The sequence below is a fragment of the Hippoglossus stenolepis genome, chromosome 19 (assembly GCF_022539355.2).
Source record: "Hippoglossus stenolepis isolate QCI-W04-F060 chromosome 19, HSTE1.2, whole genome shotgun sequence".
NCBI lineage: Eukaryota > Metazoa > Chordata > Actinopteri > Pleuronectiformes > Pleuronectidae > Hippoglossus > Hippoglossus stenolepis.
The window spans coordinates 9798410-9823591 of record NC_061501.1 but is presented as its reverse complement, the minus strand read 5'-3'; the positions used below and the strand labels follow the sequence as shown (position 1 = coordinate 9823591).

Below are 25182 nucleotides of genomic sequence, written 5' to 3'. Positions count from 1 at the left end.
GCCGCTGTCTTAACACCCCGACTGCCCACTCTCTTCAGCCAGCCGAACACTGATGTAAACATGTGAGAAGGACAGCTGCACTGAACTGGGACACAATGACCTCCAAGTACTGCCAACTCACTGGCTGCACTGGGAAACGGGGATTTAGTAGGAAAGAGTGGAAAAAGGAAAGGAAGGCAAGGAGTGGGCTAAAACAAAAGAGGGAAAGGAAAGAGAGCAACGGGAGCAACACTTTCTAAGTTAAGACTGTGATCAAATTTGTTTTTGGAACGGTTACAAGTGTTTAGTGTGTTAGCAGTACCCGATGGTTGAGTTTATTTGGTACAGAAAATGTATGTGATTGTAGGACAATTGACACCAATTGATTAGTACAAAGTGACAAAAAGAAACTTGAAATCTGACCAAGAAGAGGCAGTGATGTTGCTTGTCTGTCTTTGTGACGTACCAAGAAATCCTGATCATCGATGCCAAACCTCTCCCTGAGGTTTCGGAACACCAGAGGGCAGTACTCCTTGAACTTGAAATGGCTGGGCATGTTCTCCCTGAGCGCGCACACAGAAGAAATCAAGACATCACAAGTGACATTTTGAGAGATGCTGTGGACAAACACATTTTACAGTTTCCTATGCATTGTGAAACAGAGTGAAAAAAAGAGCTTACTTGTTGAAGAGGTGGTTGTCCACTTTGATCTTCGAATACGCCTTGAAGTCGTCTGGCATGAGCATGATGGGAATCTGAACATGGCTTAACTCATTTATCTGTGCAGAAGAAAACACACAAAGGAACGAGGGAGCGATCAGTGATTTATCCAGGAAGACCTTATTGAAATCACATCACATTAAAATGCTAGAGCTTAGGAATCTAATAGCCTTGGGGCCCTCAGGGCAAAATTTGAAGATCAGGGGGATCAACAGTGAGAGGACTCCCTGTAAAGGCAGCAGCAGAGCCTAAGCCATATGATGACAAAATATAAAGGTTAAGTTTTGATCCAGGCCATTATTGACACACATTACACACACACTGTGTCTCAGTAGAAGAGCGACACGTATATACATATTCATGAAAGTGAGGCTCTGTGTTGCTCCTGCAACAAAGATGATCATGTCATCCTGGAGTCTGTGATGTTCGGATATTTTCTTATCTTGATTGAGTGTATTCTAGAGCAGATATCATCAGTGTTTCTCTTTATGTTGATGATGGCAATGAAAACTTATTTTAAAATCTGTTGAGGCCAGCATGGAGCACACATCAATACAATACTCACATCGGTCACAACAAATCAGGACATTTTAGGCAGTGTTAGGAAAATGACCAGAAGAATCACTGAAGAGTAAATTGAGTTTAACAACATCTTAGGGCATATTTGAATCATACCTATGACGACAGTGAATAAACCTAATACAATGAATTAACAGTGGGGCTTCAAGACACATAAGGTGCATTGCAGGAGTTTCCATTTGGAGCTGACCATGCATCACATGGCTGTAATACATAGACCTGACATTTGTTATGAGTCAGGCACAGCTTGATACACATAATGGGTGTGTGCGCTCACGTAGTCGCTGTTGGCTCCAGGCAGCGAGGCTGGCAGGTTGCTTCAGTCTATTAATAACTTGTCATTCCACCAATCACATTTGTACTGCAGGTGTACTGCAGAAACTCAAACACAAACTCTAATTGACTATTACTCACAAAATAAATGTGTATCTCTTTACAGTAGAGTCACAAATAGAGCTGTGCAATATATAAAAAAAACACCAATTATAATAATATATACGGTATATAATAATATAAAATTTCACATTATTTGCTATCCTTTATTTTATTGTGCAACTAATCGCTCTTTACAGCACCGCTAACGTCTGCCACACTCCGAAAACAAATATTGAGGATTTTCTATTCGGGCTGTGACTTTCAAGAGAAATTGTCGTCCAATAATTATTACCGTCATTGTCCTTTGTGTAAATCATTTACAATATCTGTAAGAGTGTCTCCAAGAATAGAAAATACAGGACAGAAGAAGACAGACGAACATTATGTTTTCAATACAACTATAATAGAGGATTTGCTTCCCACAGTGACTGGGAATTCAAATTCAAGTACTGCATTGGTCTCCCAACTATATTAACAATCAATCCACCTCTTCAACATGTCCATGGCATGAATGCTCATGGTTTTCCTACGGGTCAATGTCAACATATTGTATTAATCAAGTCTTTCAATAGGAAGTGCACAGCCGGCTTATGCCAAACCCATGTTCAACACTAGTCTGGCATATTAAAAGTTTGTCTGACAGGAGATTTTCAGCTAACCACTTTAGTCAGCAAACTGGAACCTTGCTGCCAGCCCCTGTCTTGGGTAATGAGTGTGTTTAATTGGTTTTGATTTCAAAAGAGAGCCAGCTCAATCTGCTTTACTTGGAGGCTGCCAGCAAAAAGAGTGCTTAGAGTACAGGACAGGATTGATGCTATTTTTAACACAACATGCTATCATCTTCACAAAGGGAAGTAAAACTGTCACTGATTTCACTGTTAGTTCTGTTGTAATTAAGTAATTGTGCTGGTAATTCCCATGTATTACATAAACATAAGAGTGGGCCAGTGGAAACCTAGGGAGGGAGTTTAGCTCAGAGGTTGTTTGTGTGAACTGGTCCCAGGTTTCTGACTGATCAGTTCACTTGCAGAGTTGGGGTCTTATGGACTTTTGTGCCATAATTCATACTGAAACTTTAGCTCTAAATCAAGTGATTGTGCCATGCATGGATATATATCAATTTGAGAAGCTGTAAGATCAAGTAGATATTAACAGTAACACTTAGATTCATGAAATTGTTTAAATCTTTTTTTAATTAAATGAAAACAATGTAAGTAAAAAAACAACAAACTTTCTTAACTGGTCATGTTAAACAAAAGCTTGTCCAATGATCTGCCTTCGTACTCTATTTCAACTTCAGCTCAGCAAACATGCATCCACTGATCAGAGCAGCGTTTCAAGGTTGTTTACTTTGTCTACACCACTGTAACATTGTCTTACTAGAGGTGAGAGTTACGATTCAAACCAATATCTGTGGACTTTACATATTCTTTAGGATTAATGTAAGCTTTTAAGCCGCGGAAGAGACAGAGAAGGAAGATGAGAACATAGCATCACTGTGCATCATTGATAGGATTAACAACAGAAGAGATTTTTAAGATGGAACCTCTGAGATAAATACAAAGAAATACAAACATTTGACACAATAAAATAAATTATAGCTGGAAAATAGCACAAATAATTTGGAGAGGAGAGCATAAGTGACAGAACAGGCCCACAGATGCCATATCTGAGTATCTTTTTGTGTCCTGGTGTGACAGGCACTGACGTCACAGTGATGCTATAGGCCAGATGCATTCTGGGTACTCAGTGGCGAGATGTCGCCTAATCAACAAAGCTGCGTTTCACACAAGGGCACAGACAATGGCAAGCACACACACACATACACACACGCAAGCATGCACGTACACACTCTGTGAAGACACTAGTGAAGTAAATGTTAATTCAACTCACAGCAATAGAGAGGATTGACACATGCATGTATGTCAAAATGGTAAAAATACCTGTATTTGTTCTGTATATTTTGCTGGTGCCTAGACGTGCGTCTAATCCAGTAAATTGAATTGTCTCTTCGAGCACCAAATCCACATTAAATAACATGAGCTCCTATTTAATCTGCTGAGGTCAATTTTTCTATCTGTTAGTTTTGTTTAATCAGACGCATCCACCGTATCTGCTTATCTTCCTGCAGCTATCAAACTTGCAGACAAATTTCTCACCACCACTTCCTGTTTGTCTCCATGGTGACGAGGACTGGTTTTCCTGCCCAGAGTGAAGCAAGTGTGAGCTGTTGCTCCATTAGACAGGAAGTTGGTGAAGACAGCATGCTCTGTCAGCAGCATGTCATAGTGTTATCTCTCAGAAAAATTACAGACAGATGACTTGCTCTTTGTAGATGACAGCCCACTTATAGTGTTGACAGCACAAAGATTATAGCAACTTTAACACTACAGAGGATTGGGTAATTTCTTAAGTGCAAGCGAGAGTGGAAGTAAGCACCTCCCAAAGCTAGAAATAATACAAAAAACACTAATAGGACGTGCCTTCAGGATATAAAACCTTTAGGGAGACATTTTCCAATGAACAGGAAACCTAAGACTGTCATCTGTTTTATCTTCTCTTATTTCTGATAACATAGGACACTATAAAAATAGTTACGGAGTTTCAAGCTACAACTAGAATATGTTCCTCGTGTAAAAAGCCATTATTGTGATATCAAGTTCCCCTTGTAAAGTACTTTCGTTTGTGAAAGTTAAAGATCACATACTATGCCACAAATCCATCAATATCATCAGACAATATCTTTGTTTGATATTGATCATGTAGACTCTGTGCTGCAGTGAATCCACTCTTCCTAATATTATCAAGACAAATGTTCTGGGCAATTTCCAACATTGATGACAAGAACAGGAACTCCAGTCTGTTTTGACATTTTTATATAATATCCCAAAGTGTTTCATTTTAATAAAAAATGTAATAATCTCAGCATGAGCATGTGTGGAATAAGAAGGTTTGGTATGTATATATATATACCACGTACCAATATATATATATATTGGTACGTGGTATGATGCACAAAACATATTCGATTACCAGATGCTTGCATGGCCTACTTATATATATCACTGGTGTATATAATATGTATGCTCCACACTTAATAGTATGTGCTCACAATGCTATGCGCCCAGCATAACAAATAATTCAATTTGGATTTACTTAGAATTGGAATGGACTCTGTTTTGACACTGATGTTGCCCAATATAACAGCAGGTCCTGGTTCCAGTATTTTTTTTACATAAGTACATAATTTAAGTTTTGCCTTCAGCTCTTGAAATTTGCCCTAAAAGGCAACAAGAAAGTCTGGACCAATGCCAATTTAAAAATGAAAACCAGGGATTAGCTGAAGACACGCAAGAATCAAAATTCAATATTTGTGAGCTAAAATAAATTGAATTCTTAAAAGACAAGCAGAGTACAAAAATAAATCTGAATAGGCAAATACCAGCGAGAGGGAGAGAAAAGCATAATTAAGTGCACTGTGTATTTAAATTTGTAGTCATATTATACCATTACCCAGATGTTAAAGCGTCAAGCTGTCAATTATGTGGGGGTGATGGGACGTGTTTTGAAGAAACAACTCCTAGACTGAATAGTGCACTGCAACACACTTCCTCTAAGCCTATTTACAAGATATTAGAGTGTAAGTGGCTCTAATTAAAGTGTAAGCAAGTCTGACTGATCATGTAATTGACTTATACATAGGGGTGTAAATATATTAGACAGGAAAGTGGGTTTGCAGTGTGCAATCAATTCAATGCAGCTGTTTTGGTGGTATGTTTATACAGAGACAGCTTGTAAACTCATCGACATTCATGTTGAAATATTTCCCCAAGTAACGCACATGCACACATTTTTAAAGGAATGACTCAGATGCAAACAAAACAGTGAGCATTAATCAACTTACTGTCGTCCATATATCTGGTATACTTCCTGACCACACCATGATATTGTTACACCACAAATATAATAATACACAGCATAGATACACCCAGTTAAATGGAGATTAGATACCTTTTAACAGTAAGACGGTGAGCGTTAAAGGTCACATATAGCTGCAGTAGATTGTACTGAGCGTGCACTTGACCTTTCACTGACTGCTTACAGAGGCCATTACATCATTATATGACCTGTTATGAATCCCAGGACAATTCCGAGTTTTAACAATATCCAGATAAAGACATACAGGGCAGAACCCAGAAGCCCTTTTAAACAGGAAAGCCCTGAACACAGCATTACACTCATATCTGGGTGTGTGAGTCAGGGATTCATTGACTAGTCCATAAAAAAGGAATGAATACAAAATAGAATGTGAAGGAGAATGCATTGAACAAAATAGAATAGGCCCTATTATTAGTATTTTTGATTGATTCACTGAAAAAAGAAAAGAAAATCACATCGACGTATTGAAGAGACTGATTTGAATAACTGATCAAAACATATATTTTAATTGTAAATACCTTAATCTGCCTGCAGGTAAGCAGTTGGTGTAGAGAGCAAAAGAGGCAGAACACGCTAACTGAAATGTATCAGCTATCATCTTTTTAATGCATCTGCATTCTAGAGATTAGCAAAAATGTCTTCAGGACATAAAACCCCTACAAATAGCACCGCTGTTTGTGTTTTATGTTGAGAAAGTTAGATTTGTGTGATAGAAGAAACTACTCAGATTGTCAACACTGTACGGCAAACTGATGGCAGAATCTTGGCCAGGATTGCCGCTGTCTACAATGGAAGCCCCAAAATATTGGCTGTCTCCCCAGAGGCTTCTTCAGTGTCCCACGATAGCCGAGACTGTAAATACCTTAACACTATGGAAAATACCTGAATGTATTGAATTAATTTCTTTAAAAAACTTGTGTATATCTTTTCGTTTAAACCACAAACATTGATCAGCCCTCAGATAAGAACCAAACCTTCCGTGCAACACCTTTGACAACTTCAGTGTCAGCGTGAGCCCCAACTCCCACTCCACCTCCATCCGCTCACAGTCACAGCAAAGAAAGGTCAGCCAAACGCACCGACGATAAAAGTGGAAAGGTGGTTAAGGTTAATGGAATGCTGCATCTGTGTGTGTGCGAGTAAGAGTGAGAAAGAGCAAATTGTACACTGTATAGGTAAACCAAACCTATACATTGTACAATTTGTCACCACTTTGGAAATATTTAACGCTGGAAAGTCCCACAGGTAAAACAGCGAGGTGTGTCCCATATATAAGTTTCATGGGATGGCACTACTTAAAAGGTCTTTTATTTTCAGAAACAGTGGCTGCAAATCAACAGCTGTTGAAAAGAAATAATAGTGTATCCTAGATTTATTTATATATTTGTGTTATTTTTCAGTCATGACTATCAAACTAGATAATAACAGAAGTTCTATGCCATTCATTCTTTGTATGCATTTGCTTTTCAAAAGGTTTAACCTGAGCCAGGCCATACAAAAATGATAGTAATCATAATTTCCAAACAGGTCTAGCAGCATACAGCTATAAAAATAGCTTATATAAGTTATTGCATCTGTTCTCTGTATCGGCCAATAAACAAAGTCCACATATCAGAATCTGTATGAGGAAGGGAAAAATGGTAACAGAAAATCTTGAGGACAATGTCAGCATCTCCTAAAGAGGTTATTTGTTTTGTAGCAGTCACACTTCGATCCATGTTGAAACAGTGAATGAAAAATGACTCAGGTCGAAATAGGTAACATTATAGCTGTAATCAACATGTACACACACACACACACACAAACACACAAAAACACACACACACAAACAGGCAGACAGCTCAGCGAGTCTGTTGTAAAGTCCGTGCTATGAAAGGCCAGCTATTAAAGGATATAGTGGCTTAGACTGACTGTGCAACAAACAGGCTTAAGATACTATATGGCCTGTCATGTTGAGTGAATCAAACACATATGCATGAGGCAACATGTATCACATCTCAACAAGGAGTGTGCCATGAAACAGTGACATTTTTTGTTTGGAGGTTTGTTCACTGAAACAAACCTCAAGTCACTTCCAGAAGCTCCTTTATCTGCCACTGCCTGAGGGTGCCAGGATGTAAAACTCTGTTTCCCTCACCCATAATCATCACACACGAGCTGTACATCACTCCTACAGATATTTATAGAAAACCCCCATCTTATGCAATCCACAGAACCAGACTCAGCTACTTGGAATCAGACAGAGAGGTGGGACAAAGCAAAGAAAGGGGACAGAGAAGGGCGTGGGATGAAAGTGAGCAGCATGGACAGGATGACACGAAAACTGTGAATGAACCTCCAGGCTGGGGAGAGTTTAATGGAGGCAAAAAAATACAGGCGCGAAACTAAGACAAACAAAAGGAAAACCTAAGAAGGCCCCAAATAAAAAAGAAATATTAGTGAAATATATAAAAAATGTTAATGGGCTGTCTCTTTATGTCACTTTAGTGTCACAATACTTTAAAACAAAGGGCAAAAATGTTCTGTATCTTTAGGCCTGTGATAATATGAAACCAGAGGGTATCATCAACATTATTTGTTGTCTTAACAAAGGACAAGAGCAGGTGACATGCAACAGCAGGTTAGGAGCTGGTATACTCAAAGCTATGATTACATAGGACTTGCCTCAAACTGTGACAATGCAGCTTTTTTCAACTGGTGATAAATCTACACAAACGTGGGCAGTGGAACATATTCTGACATGTTTCTACTCAAAGATTTGTGTGAATTACTGAAATGTAGACGTAGACCTTCTTTTATCAACTTCAGACAACCAAATCATTCATCTGTAAAGAAATAATATATAACTAAAACTATAAGAACTATTTTGCGATGTCATGCAGACTAAAAACCGGCAAATGCTTTTGTGATTAATTTGAGATTGATCAGACTCTCTTTAAATTTGAGCTTTTGCAAACCTCTCAGCTTCAGTGGTGTTTGAAATTGAGATTTCCACCTCAAAAAAAATGTTTTAGCTTTGGCCTCAATCCATTTATGTAAAACCATGAGCTGTGTAACCTATTTAGGCTTTGAGGGACGCAAGTAAAATTTCAATGTATAAGGATTTAACTCAAAATGGGCAACCTGTCAGAGAAGGCTATTTTCAGCAAACCACACACCTTTAGTCATAAAATTTAATTTCAAGATAACGTATTCCTGGCTTTTTGTCCGACACAAAATAATTCTGATGACGCCCTGGGCCATAAAAATGTGTAAGTTATTAATGTACTTCTTGGTAGTCAATAAAACTCATCATACAAAACATGTTGCTTCATTCCCCCGGTAGAGGTAGTGCCTATGGCTCTGGAGATCTCCGCGGTCAGTCACCGCACTTGTTATGCATACAGTCCATGAGGTCAACAATGTCATCACAGACCTCTACTGAGGGGTCAGCACAGAGTTGCAGACACGGGTGGAAGTATAAATTGAAATTATTGTTATTATTATTGTTTATACAGTAAGTGCTGATGATAGGTTGCACATGACCGTTTATGTCTTCTTTTTTTTTTTTACAAATGTATTTAAAGACAAAAACTTCAATTCATACACAGAGCATTTTATTAACCAGAAGATGTAGCAAATAGGCTACATTTAGCTATGATAGACCCATGAAATATACCTTTACATAATCTTATCTTAGTCTTGAAAAAAAAGGTTGTGGATGAATATATGTAGTTTTCATGAACAACAATTAGAGTATCTGTAGATATGTTCATGTGTTTGCATGTTCCCTTTGCAGTCTGCTTACATTCCCCAAACATCCCTATTATTTCTTTCTTTAAGTTGCCCTGTTATTTACAGGTTAATATTAGTTTTGCCAACTCCATCCTTTAAAGTAACCTTACATTATCACTCAGGGGGATGTCAATTTTATTTTGCCCAATGGTATGAGAAACAGAGTACCTTTTTAAGTGATGAGAAAAACAGCAGGGGAGGTAGCCTAAGGGATAAAAAAAGGAGATGTGCTGGCTCTGCTCTGTTGTGCAATCCAGGAGAACAGTTTGAACATGTAGATCCTCCAAACATGTAGATTTGTATGGTTGCGAGGCAGTGGCCTCATAGTACTGAGACACATGAGTAAGACTGAGGACGTTTGTGATATGACCCTAGATTGCACATATTACTCTGTTGGACATGCATGGACACAGATAGATGATCTAAATGATGGTAATCAATTTAAATCTGAATTTGTTTTAAGTGTAATCCTGGGGTTTGGACAAATCTGTATCTGCTATAGCTGTTGCTCTAAGAAATTGAAAGCATCATGCTTTTAACAAAGTTCAACGTTTACTGTGTGAAAAAAGTGAAAAAAGCTCACATGAAAACAAATTACAATCAGAACAGGATAACGTCATCTAGATTTGGTTTCATTGATATTCATAAATCATAAATGCTCTCTTCTAAAGTCAGTTCAACCTTCTACTTGAAATCTCAGCTGTGTAGAAACATTCTGTCTCTGTCCTGCTGTTATTACAGACATGTCGGAGCTTGCCGTGACCTCTGAACTCGCTCGTGGACTGTTCTGTCGGGCAGTGACATTTAGCTCGAGGATGACAAAGGTGTATGGAAAATGGTTAATGTTTGTTCCAGGGCAATTTTTTTTTTCTTACTTCTGGAACAGAACCAGCAATGTCAGTTTCACTTTGGGTCTCTTCAAGAAAGGATTTGAGTTTCCTCAGATGAGCGTTAAGCTGATAACAATCTTCAGCTTTCATCTGGATTTCCAGTGACATTTAAAAAGTAAAATGAATTGACTAAATACTGCATAGAGGCAAACCTGGTGTGTACCTTGCTTTACCCCCCCAGGCTTAACACCACAGCCAGGTGACTGTAATCCATCACAGACTACAGCTTAGATTCAGATTCAGCCCTAAATCGTCTTGGCCTCATATACATTAGGTCATCTAGACGCTGTGTAATCCATCAACTGCCTCTGTTTGAACCTTTAAGCATCTTTCACACTGATATCCATGAAAGACCCTTGGATTCCTTTACCTAAAATAGAGATATGGGGTTTAAACAAAACATACTAACTCCACCCAATCATAATTCATAACACTGTTAAATTGTTAAAGGGGTGTGGACATTACGGTATCTGAATTTTCAAAGCAACATTAAGAAACGGAGCCCAAATTAGGCAAAACCATCAGAGCAAAAATGGCTGCATTTTTCAAACAAACCGCAAAAGACATGATGCAGTTTAGCATCATTATCGTTTGCCCAAAAATGACCTGTATAAAACCAGTATGTCAGACATGGTATACAGTTACAGAAAGGTAACCTTTTGTAGTGATGTTTACAGGGGCCAGTTAGTTAGAAAGTTTCACTCTGTGTTTATAAGTCAACCACATCAAATGTGACCCATTAACCTAATACCAAATATATATTAACGGGCAAGTGACCTCTATTATGAAGCTAGTCAGATTATTATATATTTAAAATTTAATTAATTCCTAATTTGCCAAAGAAGCCACTTCTGGTTGTGCTCTTTCATGTGTGTTGACCACTGCCACATGTAACAAATATCTAGAAGGACAACCACAGACAGACATGAATAAAAAGCAAGAAAGCGGAGAAGCACCAAGTATCTAAGGGCCAATACTTTTCTCTTTTACGTGAACTATAATGTTGTCATCGTTTACACTAATAGGCCACAGGAACAATTTCAAACACATTTTTAAAAGCAGAGGTTTTTTACTGCAGGCTGCTGCCCACTTTCATCTGCGTTCCCATGTTTATATATTCAAAAGCACTTCTCCTCAAATTAAAGCATCAGATAAATCCTTCAGTAAACAGGCTGGCTTTTACTGAAGAAAGGATGAAGGAGAGTGCAAGAGCGAATGAACTGAAAGCCCCAGAGATTAATACAGCCAGAGTCCATTGATCGAGCACCATCTATTAGTGTGTTAAACATTTGTTAAAATGTTTAATACTTGGGATTGAGTGCCAGAATCATTTGTGTGTCCTCCGCCTGCCAAGTTTGCTCTCCCTCTCTCCTACACATGAGCATTGGCCCAGTGCAAATATTCAGCAAAAGGAAGAGAAAGAGAGCAGAGAGCAGAGATAAGCTGTCTTGCATGGGAAGATCTGCTCTCTCATGACACATAGCCCCGGCAGCTTATACTGCATGTGCACAACAGGAAGCCAAAAAGAGAGAGTTCACTTTATGTACACACACACGCGCACACACACACGCAGGCGCACACACACACACCACACACACACACACACACACACACACACACACACACACACACACACACACACACACACACACACACACCCCAACATCATGCAACCCTAATATCATGGGAGTTGTAACTGTACAAAAAGCTTACAAAAAAACCCACTGCTGATGATTTACTGTATGAGTCCAGCACCCTTGCAGCCAATCAGACATTTACGGTGAGAGCACCGAGGCCAAACAGCTGGACAGATGTCACCCATGGCTTGTCAATCAGCTGACAGATGACAGCAAGTAGCTAACGCTTCATGTGGCACATCACAAAAAAAGGGATGAAGGGGAGACATAACTGTGAATCGCAGTATGCGGATTAGATGACTCACCGAGTGGTTGACTCCCCACATGACCACGCTGAGCAGAGGGTCGCTGGCACGGAAGAGCTTCACTTTCTGAGCGACGAAGTGCTTCTTCTTGGTCTTCGTCTTGCTCGCAATGGATGCGGCAATGCTGATCGCCGAAGCCATCTTAAAGCAAACTGGCTGGTTGATGCAGTCTGTGCGATAATCTGGACAGAGTGACCTCCTCCCCCTTCAAGCTGGCGCGGTGACCACCGGTTCACGATGCAGCGACACCGACACTGTTCATTTAGCCTGCTCGCAAATCAAAGTGCCCCGATTCTTTCCTCCTTCATCCAACGCCCCGCACACAGCTTGACAGACGCTATGGCCCCTGAACCTCGACGAGGATTAGTATGAGAAACACACACAACGTGTTTGAGTTAATACTGCTGCTGTCCTTCTCCTGACAGACCGCCGCTTCCCTCAGCCCACATCACAAGTCACCTCTCTCCCTTGACCCGCCTGGAGCTCTCCGCACCCCCGCGAGCGAGCTCTCACTGAGCTGGCGTTAGCATAGCCGATTAGCTAGCTAGCTAGCTGGCCAAACATCAACCGTTAAATTTCGTTAAATTAATAAACGCATGAAACGGTAAAAACGTGAAGCGGGGTCACACGAGCAAAACTAAATGTCGCACAGCATCAAAGCAAACCATTCAAATGACACCTTAATGGAGCCGAATGGCGAACTGCACCCGCTCCGCACTACCAGCTAACGCGAGTCCCTCCGACCTTCGCTTCGCTAGCGAGCTGACGGCACAAAGCAGCACTCCGCTCGGCAGCTAGCTGCCACTAGCCTGCAGGCTAACTAAACGTCAGCTAGCGTTAGCGGCGCGGCTCTCCTCCTACGCGTCAGTCCGCAGAGACTCGGCTGTATCCTGACATGTTGCTGCCCCCGTTTGAATGAAGACGCCGGGGAGCGGGTGTTTGGATGCGCGGGTGACCAGCTCCGTCTGCAGCAGCGGCAGCAGCAGCGGCGCTGAGGTTCATGTGTGCCGCTGTCAGATGACAGCTGGACGGAGGGGAGGTGACAGCCGGAGCGCTCTGCAGTGTCTGCAGCGCTGATTCGCTGCAACCCCCCCACCCTCCACACGGCCTATGCTACTTTTCTCTGCCTTTTAATAGCGCGCACGAGCCTATTTATAAGACCAGGTTACATTTGCATTCACATGTAAATTCACATTCACAATATAGCGTAAAATGCATGGCTACCATTTGACTGCGGTCATGTGATCAAGTCCTTGGAGGGAAAAGCCCGAAGACTAACGTTGAAAGCTTTAATGACACTTCTTAGTGAGGATTTATTTGACTGCCCCAAAGGACATTAACACGTACAATGAAATGGAATATAATATATATATAATTTATGAAAATTAAAGGCCAATTTGGCAATTTTTTCATTTTGGCACTCATAACCTGCTCATATTAAATATTGATATAAAAAATATCACTCTTGTCCTTTGCGACCCTCACTGTCTGCAAGCCAAGTTTCAGGATTTCTTTTTTAATATCTGTGTCATTTCCCTAGGATGAAACTTAAGTGAGTAAAACCTTCTGAAACTTGACTTGTTTCCCACAATGTGGGTCACCATGAACAAGGGTGAGTGGAAATATCTGTGTCACCTCTCAAGGATTTTCTTTAAATAATATTTTAAATGAGTAAGTTATGAGTGCCATAATAAAAAAGGAGCCAAATTGGCTTTCAATTTTCAGAAAAATCATATATGTAATATTAAATTTCATTATACTAGTTAATGCCTTGTGGGGCAATCAAATCAATCGTCCATAAAAGGTGTCATTAAACTTTCAAGGTTTGTCTTTCAGTGACGGACCACATGACCACAGTGGCATTTGCAGGTGGGCATATAAGTGTGCATGTGTGTGTGTGTGTGTGTTTGTGTGTGCACATGTTCGCTTTTGCCTCATCTAATCATGCATTAGAATAATAACCTGCATATCAACTCCCCTCCCCCCTCCTCCATAATATGGATTGCTTTAGCTGAGATTAATCATGGGCTCATTTCAGGCTGCCCCAGTGATGGTGTACCACTCTACCACTGTCTTTAGAGGACTTTGGCTTTCTGGTGCAAACTGTGCTGATCCTTCTGCTCACACTGCGGAGATGTCAGTGCCTCACTTTATGAACAGGAGACTCATCATGTGCTGCTGTTGCTGTAGAGCTCATTTGTTTTAAGACTCCACCTCAATACGACCCACACAGGACAGATCTCCATCCCTCGACATACACACGTCCTACAAATTCCACTGTGGTTTTTCAATATTCCCACTATTCATATTAGGACGGATTCAAATCTGTAAATGTGAATTGTGTAATGTAAATATTAATCCATCAACACACAAACCCAGATTGATAAAATACCTTTTATTTTAGTTCATTCCTTTTTTCCATGGATTTTGTATCTAATTATTTCCTGTGACCCTGGTTTAAGTTATTGACCTGTCATCATTAATCATATTTGGGTATTTAATTAATTTATTGATTCTGGTTTAAATTTACATAACTTGTTTGTTATATGTTATTTTACAGATTTTCTTATTTATTTTGAGATTTAATGTAATTTTATTCATATATTGTTTGATTGATCATGCAAAGTAAAATTGGACTGTACTGTCTACATATTCTCTATATTTTGTACTTTGTTACTTGTCTATGTCAGCTTGGCCAAAACACACTGTAACATGATGGGAGTCAACTTGATACTCGATCCACAAATTAAAGTCTACAACGTTCTAAGACCATTAACCATCAACCTATCCAATACAACAATAACAGTTAAGAAGCTGAAACTCACATTTGAGCTATTCAGCCCAACGTAGCAACGGTTGCCTAGCAACGCGGGGTCAACCTCCTTTTCCCAAACACTGGACTTCCTCTGCTTCTTCTGTTCGGCTCACATGCTGACTACTGTAAATCAGCATTTCCCTTCGTTAGGGGGTTAGGGGAAACACAGGTGAGTCGCAATCTGCCTCTTTGTGTTGTCAAGCCACGTTGTTTGGTTCGCTATGTAGTTGAACTAGTAATATCCACGACTGCAGTTTATAGAGATACTTCCAGTGAGCATGTATTGAGCAGCTAGCCTCCCTGCAAGCTAACCGAAGCTAACCAATAAACCCGGTGTTGACCTGTTTGTTTTTTTTATTCTGTGACTTTTTGAGAGAGCTCAAGTCGTGGCAGCGGCAGATCGTAGAGGCACTTCCGGTGGCAACAGAAACAGACGCTGTTATTAATGTATCATTAATGTGCGTGCCTTGTGAACTTCAAAGTTTTTTACTTTGTCACTTTAACCTTACTCAATAGCTTTGCTATCTTTGACACATGTAAAACCTGCTGTTTGTGTTTGTGTCTGTTATTGCAGCTCTGTAGCCCTTTTTAAGGTTCCATTATTAAAATGTATCATCACCGACACAATATGTCATTACAATAGACAGTGCTATAATTTAATTCTTTAATTTAGTTATTATGCTCTGCATTTGCACAAATTACTCAAACATAAAAAAAAGGAAAAAGGCGATTATTTACACATTTTGAATGTCTATCTGTCATCAAAAGCAAAACAAAAATTACTTTTCAAGTACTTGGTAACCTTGGTGGAGATGTACTTGAAATTTCTGGTTAGCCAGGAAAGTATAAATAACAGTTTGCTTCAATATCAGTACATTTCACTTTATTTGAACAGGATAAGCCAGCCTGTAGCAATATAGCAATATTGCTACAGGCTGGCTGTAATGGAGTCATTGTCAGTTAACTGAATTCATATAAATACTGAAGACATGAGAATAAAACTTGGTTAAAAAGTAGAAGGTCAGTAGCTGTTTGTTGTGTACAGCTTTGCTTGTCATTTGTCTAGCATATGCACTGATGCTTTTACACCATAGAAGTTCATAACTCATAAAAAATATTTTGAAGTTGAAGGAGTAACAATGAGTCTAATAAGAGTCTGTGGAGAATGCCTATGAGATCCCGTCAAGGAAAACATTTGGGCCAAAGTCAACTCACGATAGTAAATAAAACTGTAAATGGTTTATATACAATTGGAAAGTAACATTTTGTGAGTATCTCTTTGCTGTCTTGTAACACAAAAAAACACATATATTCAGCCGAGAGAAAACATAAATATAAATTGAGAGTATGCCTGGTCCTACCGTTAGTAAAAACTTTGTTCCTTTGAGGTAATTCCATCTACTTTGGTACAGTTGCAGTCAATAAATTGCTACATGAGCAGTGGTATCTCTGTGCATCAATGCTATCATGGAGTTAATCATGATCTTATGTAGAATTCAAGGCAAGGATAACAATGTACATTTCTCCTTTGGTTTATCACAGTTTATTCAGGCACAGTATCAGTCCCACTCTAACTGATACTGGGAATACAGTCTTTGAGTTATTTCCTATCCATAGACACCAAGATCATGCATATGGATCTGATAGATGTGGAGTTTTTCTTGATTCATTTTGAGTCAAAGCTAAAAAACGATCTAATACATTTTCATAAACCAATATATATCTCATTGAATAAATCACAACATTTTTTTGTTGCTCTCAGACAGTGTGGCGGCAGTGAGAACTGCCCCCAAACACTTGTGGCAACTGTGACAGCTGCCTCCAAACAGCGTGGCAACAGAGGCAGATGCCAAACAGTGTGAAAACAAAGGCAGTTGCTTCCAAACAGTGTGGGATCAAAGGCATATGCCTTTACATACCAGTGGCAGTTTCTGTTGACACCGGAAGTGCCTCTAGGAGCTACCGCTGCTGTGATTTGAGCTTGCCCTTACTGGTCTTTGTAAAGTGGCCATAGAATGGGGAAGAAAGGAAAGAAGTGTGAAACTCCGTCCAAGGACAAGGTCAGATACTGATAATGAAAGCCTTCTCTTCCTGTCTAATGTGTGTTGTTACTGAAAGTTACTGTTACTGAAGCTGCACAAACCCTGAAAACATCTACGATGCACCCCTCTTCGTTTTCACAGTTTGAGGCTCTTCCTATAGAAGGCAAAACCCCAGAAACAGTGGTTCTGCTGCTGAGTTCACCAGAGGAGGACATCCTTATTAAAGCCTCTGAAGCAATCTATGTATTTGCAGAGAAAGGTACTGCTGACAAATCACACACACAAACACAAACACACACACACACACACACACACACACAGTAAAGCTGTGTGCTGATGTTTCCTGTTCACTGTCTCCCCCTGTTGCTAGGAGATGAGAACAAAGTTTCTCTGCTGGGATTTGGTGCATTGGAGCCTCTCTGTCGGCTCATCGCTCACAACAACATGCTGGTCCAACGCAACGCCATCATGGCCCTGGGCACCATGGCCGTCAATGGTGCGTCAGACAACATACGTCATCAGTGCAGACTTGCTTACTGAGGGATTTGATGGCTTACGATACATTATGTAACTATTGGCTGACGGACATTACAATTTCCTGATAATCTACTGTCCATTGACTCTGTTAAATGATTTGTTGACTGGCTGCAGAACTGAGAGTTTTGTTGGTTTATCAGACTGAGTGATTGGCTCATGGGTTGGTTGTTACTGAGTGATTAACTTTGTCTATTGTTTTCATTGAAAGGGGATGTTACGGGTGCTCTTAAAAAAACGGACGTTATTCCATCGATTATCGACAGACTATCACTTGAAGGTGAGTCATTTTGATTGTAAGATGAATCGGCTCCAAGTAAGTAGATATTCACTGAATATTAGCAACAATAAAACGGAGCAAATAGAAATGTCCTTTATCTAATTATTTGTTACATACATCATTATGTAGCACATACCCATCTATGTTTCTCATGATAAATTTGTTCCCCATATATTCTGTTGTCTTTTATATTCAAGAGGATGGAGTTGTCCAAGAGTTTGCAACCCTGTGCCTGGCCTCTATGTCGCCGGATTTTGTATGTAAGGCCCAGATCTTTGACAACAATGGCTTACCACCTTTAATTCAGCTTCTGTCCAGTCCAGACCCAGATGTTCAGAAGAACTCGGTAGAGGTCATCTTCAACCTAGTTCAGGTGACTCAAAGTAAAAGTTAAATGTATCTGCTGCTTAAAAGCCAATAAATACGTCATTGATTTGTAAAATATAGTAAGTTAACCTCTGTTGTACTGTGTGTATATTTAAAGGACTACCAGTGTCGTGTGGCGGTTCATGAGTTGGGCGGGATCCCTCCACTTCTGGAGCTGTTGAAGTCGGACTTCCCTGTCATTCAGCGTCTGGCTTTAGAGACGCTGATGAATGTCACCACTGATAAAGATACATGCCACACCTTCAGTGAAGAGCACGGATTCGAGAAGATCATGGAAATCCTTAATAACAAGGTAGGTCTGCGAGTGAGAGAGACAGAACAAATTTCTTTGGTGGAAACATATGCTGCTCCAAAGTGTTTATCAATTTTAAAAAATCTAATTTTGTCAATTGATTTTATTCTGGCTGTTATTGCTTATCGTTGTTGAATGTCCTGATACCTTTTCCATAACTATATTTTTGTGTCTTCCAGGACTTCAGTGACCTTCATGCTGAGGCCCTGCATGTAGTAGCTAACTATTTGAATGACAGTAAGAGTGTGCAGCTGATCCACGAGGGCGGAGGCCTGACCACGCTGATGGACTTTTTTCTCACCCCCAACTCGCCGGAAATCCAGTCCAATGCTGTTAAATGCATAACCAGGCTTGCGCAGAGCTGTAAGAGATTATACATTTCTTTTATCTTTTCAACTGTAGGCTTGAAAGTTATGAATATGTAACGCTTAGCTGTAGCTGTTTTTATTTTATATTAATGATGCTGTGTCTGTGTGGGCGTGTGCACTTAGCTGAAAATCGAAAACTGCTCCATGAGCAGAATGTGGAGAAGGTTCTGGTCGCCTATCTGTCTGTGGCGGACGTCAGCGTGAAAACAGCTACCTGCAATGCTGTGACGGCCATGAACCTCCACCTAGCCAGTAAAGAGCGCTTCCGAGAGCTGGGTACGTACCGTCGACATTTGCCTACACAGCATATATCATCAACACGCTGACCACGATAAAGAATGAATTCGATATATATTTGTGTTTCAGGTGGGATCCCTGCACTGGTACAGGGGCTGAGAGGTGGAAGTGTGGAGCTGATAGAGGCAGCAGCCCATGTCCTTGCTAACCTCACGCATAACAACCACCTCAGCACAATGTGAGTCATAGACAAGCTGTGAGCATGTATATACACACCATTATCCTTTTTGTTACTCCTACACAGTAAGTTACCTAAAACGAACCAGACAATTAATACTTGTGAGATTGAAGCTGTATTACAATTATAGCATATTTCCAAATGTGTAAAACAGTTAATGGTACATTTGTAGTCTATAAAATAAAAAGGCTTAGGATGAGGTAGCACTAAAATGTAACAGTATGCCGTTCACTCCACCATCTCACAAATGACTTAATGCTTCATCTGTCTCATCGTGGTTCTCACTCCCCTCCATTACTCTTCCACATTTTTATTCTCCAGCCAAATTCTCTCTGCACCATCATCTCTCACTGTCTTTCCTCATATTTCAATATTAATGTCTCCTTCAGTTCTCAGGACACTACCAGTTATCTCTACCTCCCACGCAGCAATCCCTCATTATCCTAACTCCTGATGTTAGTTGTCCCATATGTGACTACATGTGTTCCATACTCATCACAGAAAATCTATGTTGTATGCACATATGAACGTGAGAGACTGCATTTGCCAGTTCTGTTGACTCAAAGTAAATCTCCAGTACGATTCTATGGCATCTTGCAGTGCGGTGTACAAGGCAGGAGGCCACAAGATCCTTGTCCAGCAGCTCCAAAGAAGCTGTCCGAAGACGGTAGCCAATGTTGCTGCCACGCTTTGCAACATGGCACAAAAGGAAGTCATCCGCCACAGCATTCTGTCACATGGAGTCATACAGGCTCTGGTGGAGCCCTTAAAGTCCACAGATACACAGGTGTTGGTCAACACCACACTGTGTCTGGCAGCGCTGGCCTGTGATGAAGAAGATAGGGCTGAGGTTTGTGTTTGTGTGTTTCTAATGATTTAGATATTTCTCTGAATGCTGCCTTGTTGAAAGACAAAAATACAATGAAATTTAGAGGTGCTTAAAGGAAATATCAATTATTTTTCTACGTTTTTATTTACTTACCCCACAACAAAAATCTATAAAACTAAAAACACTCATGACAAACAATAGTTTCTTATAATTTGTCCTATTGTATATGCTTTCACGAGTCTCTAAAATTCATCCCCCTGTCCCACATAGCTACTGAGTGCAGGAGGCCTTCACCCACTGGTCAATCTGCTGCGATCTTATCACAAGGAGGTGCTACAGAGTGCGTGCTTGGCAGTAATTGTTTGTGCCAGTGATGAGCCCACCACTGTGGAGATGTGCAAATTTGGGTAAGACTCTGAAATACAACAATGACACAAGGATATGACAGACTATGAGTGTAAAGTACGACAATTCAGCAATACCATAGAAATGCAGAACCAACACTGAATAATTTCATAAACCAGTAGGTGGCAGTATAGGACAGTATTAAATGTGGTTACATATGAAAGTAAGGGACGGTTTCTTGTGTAAATGCTTACTTACATATTAATTTATATATCTATCAACACATTTCTGAATCTGCTTGTGGTTTTGTTGTGTTTTTGTGTGTCTCAGAGCTGTAGAACTGCTTCAGGAAATCAACCAGTCAGTGAAACGCAGGAGCAGTTTCAGCGAGTCGGCCATGATCAGCCTGCTCAAGTCCAACTTGTCTGTGAAATACAGCCTGACAGATCAACTAGCCTCCACTGATGTGGTTGGCGATGGCTTCTATGATGCCGGCAAGGTGCGTGCACTGTTGCAGTTTATGTGCTACAGAAGTCATGTCAAGGAATGTAGATTTAAGTTGAATAAACAAAAGTTGCCACCTGATTTTATTTTAGAACCACAACTATCTGTAATGTGATCACAGCAAGAGACTGTTGGTTTTCTTTGTTCCCCCTTATCTTTAACATATTACCTCAAAGACTAAGTTTCAAATGACAACATGGCTTCTCTCTATATCTTTCAGGCTCATGCAGGACAGAGGATTCTGACATTAGAGGAATTTTCTAAGCAGCCAGTCAACCAGCAACGACCCATCATCGTTGTCAACACAATAATTGAGTATGAGTCCAATGTCACAACATCATGCTTTGATGGATTCCATAATTTGTACTAAAATGACATACATCTAATAGGTTATTATGGATGGCTCCCACATACAAAATCATCCTGCATACATAAGGAACCTACTGTAATTAACACACCAATGCCACTGAAATTTCCATTTGATACCTTGGTTTAAATTACATTCCAGCTCTCAGTTAAGTTTGGAATTTAGAAAATATACACAGCAATCCCAAACTATTACAATTACCTAAACCTAAATTAATCAGAGCGACAACACAACCAGTAGAGGACCATTACACTACCAGCCACACCGCCCAGTTTGTCAATACAATTTATTGTGGCTGTTAGTTCCCCCTCCCCTTGTCTGCTCCAATCCAGTGCCCTACTTTTCTTCCTCTCTCTTCTCTTTTCCCCCCCCTCTCCCCTGTTGCCTTCATTGTACCCCAATAGTGTGGCCTCACAGGGTAAATGATCCCTTTTTCTTTAAGATAGCACCACAGGCAGAGAAAAGTAGCATTTGTGTCGAGAGGACTTGACTTCTCAACATATACATACACATCCACGTACAAGCACAATTGCACGTGCATGCACACCAATGTAGATGCACCAGAATGTGCTATTACATAATGGTGAGACACACACACACACACACAGAATAAGAAAAACCCAAAGGTTGTGCATGTCATACTAAGGCCTTTAGCATGTGGATGAATTCACATTCCCCCTTTCGGTACCTCATGTCCACGATGCCTCCCTTCATCACGAAAACACACAGCTTCCAATGCATTCTTAATCAAGCTGGTTTGTATCCATCTGCAGTCTCATACATGGCTTAGTGTGACCCAAGTTCAACTTTTTTTTCAAGCGCTATATGTATTTTTTTTTTTATTCAATCAATATTTTATTTATTCTTCTGTCTCATGAGGCAACATGGTGTCTCGCATAACTTACTATATATATCAATACAAATACAAATTGTATCCAGATATATATCACACAGCTGGAAATACTTGTAATTATAATTTTAAGTGGTAATTTTACAGTACCAATGCCTATAATTAAAATTCAATACTAATATGAGAAATGTGTTCAGAACACAGATTTTAAAATAAACCACACCACCTCTTAATAATAAAAAAAAAATTGGGGAAAAACAACCAAGCGATCAGTGTTTTAATTGGACACAAAACAAGCACAGAAACAATAAACAAGACAATCCTGAAATATCACACTCACCATGGTCTCCCCTGCAGCTGGTGTTTACGTTGTCCCTCTCAGCTGGTACATCAACACTCTCAGCCGCTGGAAGACAAGAATAAAATAGTTTATCCTCACGGCAATGTTATTGTATCTGTTCTTTTTGTATTTTTATACTTGTGTTAAACATTTAGCCTCCATAATTATGTTTAGTGCCATAAAGTTAAAGTTCTGATCACCTTCAACATGCATTTTATCTTAAAGACACTGGCTCACATATCTTTTGAAAATACACCATCTCTTTGTACAGGAAGAAGCAAGAGAGTGACCAACAGGAAGACGAGACTCAACCTGTGTCTCCTGCAGAGAAACCGTGGAAGATGGTGGAGGACGTCTCTTTGCAGGTTCTAGTTAAAGAAACCAAAGACAACATCCTCTCGCTGGATGATGAACGAGAGCAGTGCGCTGCCTTGGCCAGGTAATGGAACAATGCAGTTTGCACATCATCAACACATGCAAAGATGTCACTAGGAAGAGAAAAGAAAATCATATGTTAAATCATTGGCAGTCATCATTGTCTAAATCTCCAGAATCATGGAAATGAATGAAAACAAGATGCACTTTCTGCGCACCAAATGGTTCGGAGTTTCTGAATTCTGAATTGTAATGGGTTGTGTGTGTGCATGGATGTGGTTGTAAGGATGGTGAGCGAAGCCATGGGTGGAGCAGTGGAGATGGAGAAGTTGCACGCTTTCCCGTGGGTGCTGCACCTCAGCGAGCTCAAGTTCCAGCTTCAGTCTAACGTTATTCCCATCGGGCTGATCACCAGAGGAATCTACCGTCACCGGGCTCTTCTCTTCAAGGTACCACCGACATAGTTAACACACAGAATCCTCAGCTTTCCCCCCACTATGCCAGTTTTTAACTTCTTAATGTTCATCTTTCTTACCCTTCTGTATTGTCTTTGCAGGCATTGCATTTATTTTACCTTCAAAATGTTCCCCATGCTCCACATATACAATTACTGTCCCTCTTTAATTTCCTGCTCTAGTTTCCTATATTTCCAGGTAATCATACTCCATCTTCTCTCCTCCTCTTTGTCAGTGTCTGGCTGATTGCATCGGGATGAGCTGCACACTGGTTAGGGGCGAGTATAACCGGGCTTGGAATGAGGTTCTCCTCTTCAGTGTGGATCCTTCCAGCAACGGCCGCTTTTCACGGCCCAGCCGCTTCATAGTGGACCTCATGCACAGGCCTGGAAGCCTATTGGCAGTGAATACCCCTGCTGCTGTGCAGTACCAGTATATATAGAGCAGAAATACTAAATCAGAACACTATGTAATATATGTGACCAGTCATTTCATTTGTATTGCATGTGAATTGCTGGTTCACCTTTATACCATTAAACTAATGGACTAATTGCCAGTTGTTTATTTTGGTGCATCAACAAGCCAAAAAGGAAATGCTGTCTGACAATGAATGAGGCTTCTCTATTGAAGTCACTGACTTGACCTTCAGTTCTTCCACTGAGGATTACCAGTGTTTTAATTACAGTTCAACTATCCTCCGGTTGTTTGCATCCATCCATCCCTGCAGTTTCAGTCAACATAAATATTGTTTTTTTTTACTCATATGACGTCACCATGACCTTTGACCTTTAATCACTGAAACGTACTCAGCAACAGTGACAACAGGTCAAAATCCCTACTGGAGATATCATAACATGTTTTGTGAAGCCGCCTTACGACCTTAACTTTTGACCAGCCAAATCAAATCAGCTAACATTTGTGTGAAACTAAACTTTTGAGGTCACCACTTTAATAACTTTAATAATAATAACTTTATTTGTATAGCACTTTTCAACACTAGTAAAAAAAGTGCTTTACAACAAACAATATGAAATCCACAATCGATCATTTTACAATCAGAGTAAAAAGAATCTCTCCTCTCTCTGGCATCCGTCTGTCTTGTAAGAAAATGGCAACGCCTTATTTGGTCAGGATCAGTCCTTTTGGGAGCAGCTGAGCAGTCCCATCCTTGCGTCTCTTTAACAGATTTTGCACACAATGTTGGAGTGTGGATCCTGAGTAAAAATAATAATAATAAAGATACAGATAATAAAAGTCATAGACATCATATACGATAAAAACTTTTTCATAAAGATGTGTCTTAAGAAAAGTATTGATTAATCAGGTAAACAATTCTGCGTGTCTAATCTCTTCTGGCAGATTGTTCCTAAATGACTTTGACCTTCAACCACCAAAATCCTGGTGAATGTTTGTACCAAATTTAAAGATATTGCCTCGAGGTGTTCCTGAGCTATTGCGTTATTTTCTTTTTAAACATTGTAAACGTTTTTACAAATGTGTTTAAATACAGATCCTGCAGATATTTGCTCAACACAGAAATTATCCAGCTAAAGTGACATATACATACATTTAAAACTACAAACATTTAAACGAGATAAGATAAAACAACAACAACATACAGTATGTCAAAGATAATATTTAACATAAATACTTGAATCCTTTTATGACAGCCCATGTGTCTACTTTTTATAATCCTTTGTTTCTTGCCATAAAGCAACTGCACCTA

The 25182-nt window shown here is 39.9% G+C and overlaps 2 protein-coding genes across 12 annotated transcripts in view; one reads left to right on the top strand and one right to left on the bottom strand.

The window, feature by feature from the left end:
• The window catches only part of pip4k2aa (phosphatidylinositol-5-phosphate 4-kinase, type II, alpha a), a 28383-nt gene extending 15145 nt beyond the window's left edge, over positions 1 to 13238 (bottom strand). For 5 of the 6 annotated variants that reach the window (XM_035142179.2, XM_035142183.2, XM_035142181.2 and 2 more), the window contains exons 1-3: positions 12199 to 13237; positions 661 to 758; positions 446 to 542 (exon numbers count right to left, since the gene is read on the bottom strand). In XM_035142179.2, the coding sequence (XP_034998070.1) occupies positions 446 to 542; positions 661 to 758; positions 12199 to 12339 (336 nt within the window). In that variant the 5' untranslated portion in view covers positions 12340 to 13237. Of the gene's footprint in view, positions 1 to 445; positions 543 to 660; positions 759 to 12198 lie in introns of all 6 variants that reach the window. The other variant, XM_035142180.2, reaches the window with a different exon arrangement.
• Positions 13239 to 15058: 1820 nt separating this feature from the next.
• armc3 (armadillo repeat containing 3) lies at positions 15059 to 24008 on the top strand. Of its 6 annotated transcripts, none has more exons than XM_035141917.1 (17): positions 15059 to 15182; positions 16776 to 17073; positions 17197 to 17314; positions 17426 to 17551; positions 17801 to 17869; positions 18067 to 18242; positions 18354 to 18548; positions 18728 to 18911; positions 19040 to 19192; positions 19283 to 19391; positions 19992 to 20241; positions 20491 to 20627; positions 20896 to 21064; positions 21290 to 21384; positions 22898 to 23065; positions 23288 to 23450; positions 23692 to 24008. In XM_035141917.1, exons 2-17 carry the CDS (start codon positions 17029 to 17031, stop codon positions 23896 to 23898), a joined length of 2364 nt encoding a protein of 787 aa, XP_034997808.1. In that variant the 5' UTR covers positions 15059 to 15182; positions 16776 to 17028; the 3' UTR covers positions 23899 to 24008. The 6 variants fall into 6 exon arrangements, with proteins under 6 accessions (XP_034997808.1, XP_034997811.1, XP_034997810.1 ...); XM_035141919.1 differs by having other exon boundaries at positions 15085 to 15182; positions 17019 to 17073; XM_035141920.1 differs by lacking the exon at positions 16776 to 17073 and having other exon boundaries at positions 15070 to 15182; positions 17422 to 17551.
• Positions 24009 to 25182: the final 1174 nt, after the last annotated feature.